The sequence below is a fragment of the Tupaia chinensis genome, unplaced genomic scaffold (assembly GCF_000334495.1).
Source record: "Tupaia chinensis unplaced genomic scaffold, TupChi_1.0 Scaffold000381_1, whole genome shotgun sequence".
In the NCBI taxonomy this organism is placed as follows: domain Eukaryota; kingdom Metazoa; phylum Chordata; class Mammalia; order Scandentia; family Tupaiidae; genus Tupaia; species Tupaia belangeri.
This window is the reverse complement of record NW_006159883.1, coordinates 1,297,085-1,307,683: the sequence shown is the minus strand read 5'-3', so window position 1 is coordinate 1,307,683 and position 10,599 is coordinate 1,297,085. Positions and strand designations below refer to the sequence as shown.

The following is a 10,599-nucleotide window of genomic DNA, read 5'->3' as shown; positions in this document are numbered from 1 at the left end:
CCTACACCAATGTCTCCCAGAGTTTCCCCAGTGTTTTCCAGGAGCAGCTTTATAGTTTGCAGTCTTAGATATAGATCCTTGTTCCACCTTGACTTGATTTTCGTCAAAGGTGAGAGAGGTAGGGGTTCATATTCATCTTTCTGCAAGTGGAAATCCAGTTTTTCCAGCACCATTTGCTGAAAAGGTTTTCTTTTCCTACTGAATTGACTGATACGCCCTGTCAAAAATCAGTTTACAGTATGTTTGGAAATTTATTTCTGGGGACTCTATTCTGTTTCATTGGTCCATGTGTTTGTTTCTGTGCCAGTACCATGCTGTTTTGATTACCATGGTTTTGTAGTATATTTTTGGGTCAGGGAGTGAGATGCAGCCCATTTCCACTCTTCTTGTGTAGAGTTTCTTTGGCAATATGAGGTCTTTCATGATTTCAGTTGAATTTTATGATTGTCTTTTCTAGATCTGTGAAGAATGTGTCTGGTAGTTTGACTGGCATTGCATTAAATACGTAGATTAACGTGGGTAGAATTGCCATTTTGATTATATTAATTCTTCCAATCCATGAACATGGGATCTCCTTTCACTGTTTTGTGTCATCTTCAATTTCTTTTTTTAGCTTCTCATAGTTTTTGTTGTGGAGGTCTTTAACTTCTTTGGTTAGATGTATTCCTAATATTGTATACTTTTGGTGGCTATGGTAAATGGAATAACTTTTTTCAGTTCTATCTCAGTCCTGTAACATCAATAATAACATTGAACGTTAATGGATTAAATTCTCCAATCAAGAGATACAGACTGGCTAAATGGATAAAACAACAGAAACCCTCTATCTGTTGCCTACAGGAAACCCACCTCATGGAGAAAGACATACATAAACTGAAAGTGAAGGGTTGGGAAAGGTTTTCCATGCAAATGGGACCCAAAAAAGAGCTGGAGTTGTGATAACTAATTTCTGACAAAATAGGGTTTAAAACAAAAACTGTTTGAAGAGACAAAGATGGGCACTGTACATAATAAAATGCTCTATAGATCAAGAAGATATAACGCTTATAAATATTTATGCACCTAACACAGGAGCACCCAAATATGTGAAGTAAAGACTGTTAGATGTAAAAGGGGAGATAGACTGCAACACTAATTGTTGGAGATATCAACACTGCACTTTCCCCTCTGTACAGATCATCTAGGCAAAAAATATGTAAAGAGATCAAGGATCTAAATGATACCATAAATCAAATGGACTTAACAGACATCTATATAACTTTCCATCCAAAAACCATGAAATACAGTTTTTTCTCACCCCGACATGGAGCGTTTTCTAAGATGGACTATTTCATAGGGCACAAAGCAAGTCTCTACCAATTCAGAGGCATAGAAACTATATCTATCATCTCCTCTGACCATGATGGAATTAAACTTGATTTTAATTTCAAGAGAAATCCTCAAAAACACCTAAATACATGGAAACTAAATAACCTACTCCTGAATGACTCCACTACTACCCAAGAACTAAATATTTAAATCAAAAGATTCATGGAAGCCAATGACAATGAGGACATGAGTTTCCATAATCTTTGGGACTCTGCTAAAGCAGCCATAAGAGGGAAATTCATAGCAATTAGTGCACATAAGAGGAAGATGGAAAGAAGGCTAATGGATCACCTAACATCATGCCTCAGAGAATTGGAAAAACAACAGCAAAAAAATCCAAAAAACTCCAGGAGAAAGGAAATAATAAAGATCCGAGCAGAAATAAATGAAATAGAAAATAAATGTACTATACAGAAAATAAATGAAAGTAAAAGCTGGTTCTTTGAAAGGATAAACAAAATCGATACACCACTAGCGAGACTTATTAAGAAGAAGAGAGAAAGGAACCAAGTGAATCAAATCTGCAGTGAAGCTGGTAATATAACAACAGACATAGTAGAAATTCAAAACATCATTAGAGGATATTTTGAACATCTATTTGCGAAGAAACAAGACAATCTGGATGAGATGGACAATTCCTGGACAAATATAATCTACCAAGAATGAGCCAGGAGGATATAGAAAGTCTGAATAGACCCATAACAAGCCAGGAGATTGAATCAGTAATAAATAACCTCCCAACAAAGAAAAGCCCTGGCCCTGATGGATTCACCTCTGAATTCTATAAAACTTTCTAAGAAGAGTTAACCCTTGTTCTGCCCAAGTTATTTCTAAAGATCCAAAAGGATGAATCTCTCCTTAATTCATTCTATGAAGCCTCTATGACTCTCATCCTTAAAACAGATAAGAACAGGACAAGGAAGGAAAACTATAGACCAATATCTCTGATGAACATAGATGCAAAGATTCTCAACAAAATACTAGCAAATTGTATTCAACAACTTATAAAAAAGATCATACACAATGATCAGGTAGGCTTTATTCCAGGAATGCAAGTTTGGTTCAACATACGCAAAACCATAAATGTAATACACTTTTATGATCCTCAATGGAGCAAAGCTGAAAGCTTTTCCACTAAACACAGGAACAAGACAAGGATGCCCAGTTTCTCCACTCCTTTTTAATATAGTACTGGAGGGACCAGCAGTTAGCGTAATGGCTATGTCTCTGGACTCCCACGTAGTCAACCGTGGTTTGCGTCCTGGACCTGGTGGCTTAAAACTCATGCCAGGCGCGTGTGCGTGCGTGCCCAAGATCCTGAGAGGAGAATGGAGGAGAAGGGATTGCGGCATGGTCATCCCCCCTGGGGAGTGATTTCTCGCTTTCTGTCTCTCTGTCTCTCTCTGTCTGTCTGGCGAGCACATGCGCCCTATAGCGAAAACCTCTTCAAAAAAAAAAAATATATAGTACTGGAAGTCTTTGCCAATGAAATCAGAAAAGAGGAAAAAAGAAAGGGCATTCGAATAGGAAAAGAGGTGGAACTCTCTCTATTCTCAGATGACATGATTGTATACATAGAAGACCCAATGGTCTCCATGGAAAAATTACTGGAAGTAATACATGATTACAGTAAAGTTGGCTGGTATTTTTTTATAAGTTCTGGAATGCACATGGCTAGGCTTGGTGTAGCTAAAACCAGGTGGGTTTCTAGACCCAGGTAAGTCAGGCACTATACCTTATGTTAAGGATGAAAATAATCACAAAGCAGGAAACTTTGTCAAAGAAATGAGTTCTGGACTTTCTTCTGTGGTCCCATTTCTTTCACAACTCAACACGGCAACCATGTTTCCATGGTACTGTTTATAGCAAAGACCCAGAGTCTTTAGGAAAAGGTGACACTCTCAAGAAGGTTGAGGCATAAGTGATGTGTCTCAGAAAATTTTTTTAAAAATCGCGAATGTAAAAGTTTTGCAAAAACTCTAGTTTCCAGATGTGTATATTGGGAGGGTTGATAATTCTTTCTTCCCAACTTTGTCCCAACAGCCAAGTGTAACAGGAGTTATACCATGGTTTTTGGATATATCTTTCCTGGTTTTGGCTTGCACATATACAGTGTTCTATTTTCCTATTTGAATAAATTTCTTCACTTTTACTTCAGAGAGAACCTGATAGAATATTATGTGGTACCGTGCATGCAAACTCCATTAGTCCCACTTAAAAGAAAATAAATCCTTCTCTTTCTACTGTTCTTTAATCTTGTCACCAATCATTAGAGAAGCTCACCTTAGATTTATGTCTGATCTGTTTTATTCATTTATCATTTGAAACCTTTTGAATTAACTTGGGTGATGCTGTCAGAGGATATTAAATTATTTCATAGAAATGTTAAATGTCACTACTGAAAATGAATTTTTATAAGACCTCTTTTTTGAGCAATTATTCTAAAATAATTCTTCAACTCTTCAAGTGTTACTGAAGATGTCATCATACCTTTGGGGTCTCATTTGCTCATCTGCTCTCCTTCAGTGCCTTGTTCACACTCCAAACACGACTGGAAATGAGGCCCAATATTCCCACTCTTCCTGACATAAGTGTTTGCTTGGGATAGAAACCGTTCTGCAGATGTTAGGAAGTACTTCAGACTTTTCCTCTCCTTTGGGGCATCACACTACTTGACATCTTTCATTCCTCCTGGTGAGAAAGAAGTGAATAATCACAATGCAGAGAATTTTACAAAGTCAGAGGGACAGGAACTGAATATAGTGCGCTTTAATTGCAGAGAAGAAATATGACTACGTTCATGACTGGGGACAACCAAAGCATTCTCTGTGCACGTGCAATTATTCTTCGGAAACACTTTTTCTAGTAAAAATGTGACTATTGTCTTGTATTATAAGAAGAGTATAGGTTATATAATTAAAAAATCCTTATCTGTTTTATTTATCTATCTTGTGTATCTGTTTTATTTATATATCTCTTATCTTGTACTCTTATATTTTCATCTGAACTTGAGGATCAGGGAGTTTAACTGCTTTAAAAAGATGTCATTTTAAATATTACTTCTTGGGGACTAAAGGAGAGAAATACAGTTGAGCTGCTGTCTGGTTACCAATGTGAATGCAGACAATATACATGCCTAAGGTCCCACCAGCACTTCCTGGGACAGCTGGGTACTGTGTAACTGGCAGAATGGAGAACAACTATCGAAAGAGTCCCTTCTGACTCTCTGCTTTTCTTTTTTATTATTTTATTTTCAGATTTATAGCCAAACCATGTGCCATAGCCCTCAACATTCAGGCCAATGGACCGCAGATTGCCCAGCCAAATGCCATCCTGGAAAAGGTCTTCACAGCAATCACAAAGGTATGCCTATTCTCCCCGTGGGTAGGAATTACCCCAACTACCATTCTCAGCCTTCTGTCATTCAGTTCCTTCTTTCCTGGTTTTGGGAATCAACGTTTGCCTAGCTTCGTGCCAGAAAGTGTGCTCTAAGAAAGAATGTAACTGGTGCAGTCTTATTCAAACAGCAGGAACTGAGTGTGGGTGGGTGTGTTCCAGACTTGTTCACTGACTCTCACGTTGATTTTAGAAGCTCGATTGTAAAGAACCATGTTGATTAGGTAGTGATTAGTCTAATTAGCCTCCTTTCATCTCATATGGCATGGAGCAATACAGAAAAGGGCTGATTGTAACTTTGCAGATGATTGAATAGAACCAAAGTATATGATTGATGCATGAACATCCCCTCTAGGGGTGATTTCTCGCTTTTTGTCTCTGTCTCTCTGGTGAACACACATGTCTTATAACAAAAATCTCTCTTAAAAAAAAAGAGAATATGATTTATGTGTATGTGTAAAAAAAAGAACCATTTGCTGTGTGGTCTATATATTCAATGAACTGTAATAAACAGGCAAATATGAACAACAACAAGAAGGCATAACTTAACAAAAAATGAGCTGCAACATGAAGGATTGAAGGACTAAAGTTAGAAGAGTTAAAAATGAAAAAACGAGTTGACTATGGAATATAAGAGAAAAGGGAGTAAAATGGTGGGAGTAGGGGCTGGCAGGTGGTGTGGTGGTTAAGGGCTCTGGACTCCCACATGACTGACTGTGGTTCGAATCCCGGATCTTTCTTTCTCATTTTTCCTCTCTCTCTTTCATCTCACTCTGTCCCTCTCTGGTCAAATTTGATTTTCCTCTCTCTTTTTCGTCTCACTCTGTCCCTCTCTGGTCAAATTTGAATACATAAGTTAAAGTTAAGTGAAATAATTCTTTAAGAAAATGGTGAGAGTAAAATTTCAGACTAGGAGTGGGAAAAGTCTAGCAGGGAAGAGGAAGTAGGAGTAAAGATGCACTCCCCTCCTCTCTACAACCACTGTAGGTCAATATCTTCTTAAGAATGAAAAAGAGGAAGAGAAAGATAGAGGACTCAATATAAGGCCATAGAAAGCAAAGCAACTCACAAAATCCATGTATCTTTTTCTTACTCTTATGTATCTGTCATATATTTGATATTCTTGCTTTGAATAAGAGAAAAAGATGGACTAACTCTGTGGCTGGTGGTTAAGGAGCTGAATCACCTCTGGCTGACCATATAGTTCTAGTCCTGGACCTGTTAGCTTGAGGTACACACCAGGTGCATTTGTGTACATGCCCCAAATCTAAAACGGAGGGGAGATGGAGGATAAAGGATTTTGGCATGAACATTTGCCCTGTGGATTACTTTTTCCTCTACCTGTCTGTCTCTCTACCTCTCTTTGGTGAGTGGATGCACCCTGTAGGGGGAAAAAAAAGTAGAGAGAACTGTAACATTTTGTGAGAAATAGTGTGTACTTATTAAATGATTCATTTACCTCTTTAATTTTTCTAGGAGAATTTCTCCAACTTTGAAGATGTGATTTGACAGGATTAAGAAAATTCTGTTCTCTTTTTGGTATTTACATTGCTAGCAATTTGTGCTATTTGTCTCTTCTTACAACTACTAAGAATATCCAGATACTTGTTTATTTTATTGTCTTCATTTCTGCCAAAATTTTCTAGGGTTTTTCCCCTGTATTCCTTTTAAAATGGTGTTATTAAAAATGGTATAATTCTTGGAAATGTGAAAGAAAGCAAAATATGTTTTACAGCTTTGCTAGGAAGAAGAGACAAATAAAGTTTTAGGAAAAGCCCTGCTACTAGTTTTGTGGAATGATTTTAGATTGCCGAATTCCAATCTGAAGGGACTCATGTTTTAGGAAAAACCCTGCTAGTAGTTTTGTGGAATGATTTCAGATTGCCGAATTCCAATCTGAAGGGACTCATATGCTATGGTACTTAAAGGAAGAAGATATTAAGAAAAAAACTTGAATTTTCATCTAGCATATCAATTTACTGCAATGAAACACCTATTTTTCCCCCCAAAATAAAAAAACAAGTGTGCAGGGAATTTTTCAGGTTCATTTTTTATGTGCTTACAGCAATTTGTATTTTTTGTGTGTGACCTACTCTAAATACATTAGGCACGCATTATTCCAAATGAATAATAAAATGATTTTTTACCCTGATTTTATGCCTCCCTTTAGAAATTCTACAGTGGACCTTTCTTTCCCTTGCCTTATGTTTATTATGGTTGCTGGAGAAATTTCCTCTCTAAAGGTAATATAAAGCTTTTATAACTAGGTTGACTGCTCTGGAGAGTATTTGCTTCTGGCTAATTTTAATGATCATATTCTCTTAGTTTCCAAGGTGATTGCTTTGGAAGTTCTTACATGATTAAAACAGATGTCTCATGTTTTAAATATAAATGCAAGAAAAGTTGAAACTGTTCCTCTTGTATTCTTTGTAGCTCTCCAGTTTTATTTGTGATATAAAACATAAGAGGTCTGTTGACTAGAATATCAAGAGTGGGACTTGGAGAACTTGAACAAAGTATCTGTAAGTGTTTAAGCGATCATCCAGGATCCTGGCCTTGACCGTGGTTCCAAGTGACCTTTTGTGGAAGGGTATGATTATCACCCTTCAAATGTGTAGGGTTGTAACTCCAAACCTTTACAATCTACTATGTTCAGGACCAGTTACATGGTTTTTGGGGCCTGCTGCAAAATAAAAGTGCAGCAGCTCTTGTTCAAAAAGCGTAAGAAAAGTGCCATGAAAAGTGCTGGCTCCATGGCCTGATGACTAAGGCAGCCAGCTCTCACATGGCTAACCATGTGGTATCAGTCCGGGACCTGGTGCCTTGAGAAATACTCCAAGTGTGTGTGGGTATGCATGTCCAAAACCCTGAAAGGAGGGAGACATGAAAAAGAAGGAATGGCAGCTGAGCATTCTCCATGGAATGGAGGTGCTTTTTCCTCTCCCGCTCTCTGTGTCTCTCTCTGGTGAGTGCATGTGCCCTCTAGCCAACAAAAGAGAAAAAGAAAGTACAAATATAAAGTGCTCTGATTCCTTCTGTAGTACTTCTCTCAACCTGTCTAGTTGTTTTTTTATTTTATTTATTTATGGGGACACTCATGGGGCAAGTGCAAACCCTCTCAGGTGCCTGGATCTCCACTTTGTGATGCAGTGCACGCACAGTCCACCAGTTGCTGGATTCTCCTTTTCTCTAGCCATTGGCTGATACATACATACATACATACTCTGCGCCCTGGCTGAGGGATAGAGAAATTGAGGCAGGCCTCTCCTCTGTGCACAGGCCTACTGCCAGGGAGGACGGGTGACTTCCAGGTACATTACAACCTCTGTACGAGGGTTGGGGATGGGCAAGACTTAGCCTCTACAGAGTCCCCCACCAAAGGTACTGGGTTGGCTGCCTCCATGCTCTTCCCCAGGACACTTCAGGGACCACAAACCTGATCTTACCACTCATGCCCCTGCTGAGGTCAAAGGCAGCCACAGTCACCTGAGAGAAGCTGGTGGACGCTCGGAGCCAGGAAACAGGGTCATAGAGATGACTAGGGGCCTGTTTGTGAGAGTGGTGGTACCTTGCATGAGCTGAGACTCCAGACTCCACATACATGCTATGTTGTCCCATTGGGCTTCACTTACAAAATAGAAATTCCATGATAAAATTATGAAGAATTTCAAAAGGACAACAAAGAAGCTTTAAACCCCAGGTGTGGGCCCTTCTGAAGGTGGGAGTCCTGTGTCATGCCCATGCAGTTTTTTTTTGTTTTGTTTTGTTTTGTTTTGTTTTGTTTTGTTTTGTTTTGTTTTGTTTTGTTTTTTGAGATTTTCACTATAGGGCACCCGTGCACTCGCCAGACAGACAGAGAGAGACATAGAGACAGAAAGCGAGAAATCACCCCCCCAGGGGGATGGTCACGCCGCAATCCCTTCTCCTCCTTTCTCCTCTCGGGATCTTGGGCACGCACGCACACGCACCCGGCATGAGTTTTAAGCCACCGGGTCCGGGACGCGAACCGCGGTCGGCTACATGGGAGTCCAGCGACATAGCCATTGCGCTAACTGCTGGTTCCCATGCCCATGTAGTTTTCATCTGTGGACTTAACTAATAAAATTGAATTCATTTTTTTTTCTGTCAGTCTTTCCTTGCTGGTAACACCTGTCTGTTGTCTGTCTCTCGCCCCACCCCAAGTACAGTTTTACAGGCATTTTAGAGAACCTTCCTCTATTGTAAAATATTCAGCAGCATTAGTGCTTGGTCAGTGAGCTCTGGCTTTGTCTATTACAACATGGACTCTACTGCTTCCTGGCATTAGGGCCTTGGGCAAGATTCTTAACCTCCTAGGTGCAGATATCTCATTTGTAAAGATCTCTGAATAATGTCTTCACAGGTTTTTATGAGGATTAAATAAAATCATGCGTGTGAGTTGCTCAGTAAATGATAATGGCGTTTATTTGGGCCAATGGGTAGAAAGAACACAGGACACACTAGATGCTACAAAAAATTCAGCAAGGTATGTGGAAGATAGAAATAATAAAACTGAATTAAATGAAGCAAACAGAAAGCTAAATTTTTTAACATATAGGCCAAGCAGATCCTATATCCCTATAGTTAGAATCCCTTAAGAAAAAAGTGAAATAAAAAAATGGATTAGAGCAAATATTCAAAGTTATAACCCAAGAAGTTTTTTTCTAATATAAATAAAGACTTATTTCAATATAGTAATAAAAATCTAGTGAAAACTGACCAAGAAAGTTTAACACCAAGACTTAATTTTTTAAAGAATTATTTATTTATTTATTCTCTTCTCCTTTTCCTTCTCCTTCTTCTTCTGTTATAGGGCATGTGCTCTCATCAGAGAGAGACAGGGGAAAAGTGAGAAAGCAAGGAGTCAGGTCCAAGACTTGAATCATGGTTGACATGTTGGAGTTCAGCACCCCAATCATCATGCCACCTGCTGGCCTGAACAACACCAAGATTCATATTGTTAAAATTTATGTATTTGTCAGCAAATTTTTCAAGCAGCCAAGTAAAAATTAAATCCGTTTTTTAGTCATATGACTTTGGGCTTCTCTATAGCAATATTTACAATATCCTAATGGATATGTGAACTAAGAATTCTATATATCCAGCCAAGCTAATTTTTACTGTGTAAAGGCTTAAACATGTAAAGATTTAAACATGAAAAAAAAGGGGGGGAGGACTTGTTCCATGAGTATTTCTTGAGGAGACTATTAAGTCATTAAATTTAGCATACTAAGAAATTACTGGAAATGTGAGTTTTGAATAATATTTCAACTACAGAACTAAAGGAGAAAGAAATGCAGATATTGGTGTCAGAACAGAATGTTAGCATTATATGTTCTCACAGTGTAGAAATGATAAAGCTAACAATAGTTGAGAGGGAAGGAAGGGGGAAGGTAGAGTAAGTTCACTGCATAATTTAATAATTGGGAGTCAAAGTATATCAGATAAAGCGACAAATCAAATAGAAGTATAAGCATATTTAATAGTATAAGAGTAAACTCAGGAAGATAATATTATTGACCGGTGTTGGGTGGTGGAGAAAGAAGGGAGGAAGAGGATAGTGCTAGGTATTACTCACATGGAATTATTAGAAACAGAAAAGCAATAGAAAAGTGTTCCACGAATAAGTGGCAGAAAAAAAAATTACTCAAAAAGGAAAGACAGTAAAAAAAATCATATAGGAAAATACTTTTAAAAATCATCAAAACAGGGGCGCCCGGCGGAAGCCGCGCGGGGCGCCCGGCGGAAGCCGCTCGGGGCGCGGGAGCTCATGCCCCCGGAGCGGCGGGGACCCCCCAACGAAAAAAGGCCCCCCCA

The 10,599-nt window shown here is 38.7% G+C and overlaps 1 protein-coding gene across 4 annotated transcripts in view; it reads left to right on the top strand.

The window, feature by feature from the left end:
- CERS6 (ceramide synthase 6) overlaps positions 1-10,599 on the top strand; it is a 333,671-nt gene that overhangs the window by 89,152 nt on the left and 233,920 nt on the right. For all 4 annotated transcript variants that reach the window (XM_006153571.3, XM_027773847.1, XM_006153570.3 and 1 more), the window contains one exon: positions 4,626-4,731. In XM_006153571.3, coding sequence (XP_006153633.1) covers positions 4,626-4,731 — 106 coding nt within the window. The remainder of the gene's footprint in view (positions 1-4,625; positions 4,732-10,599) is intronic.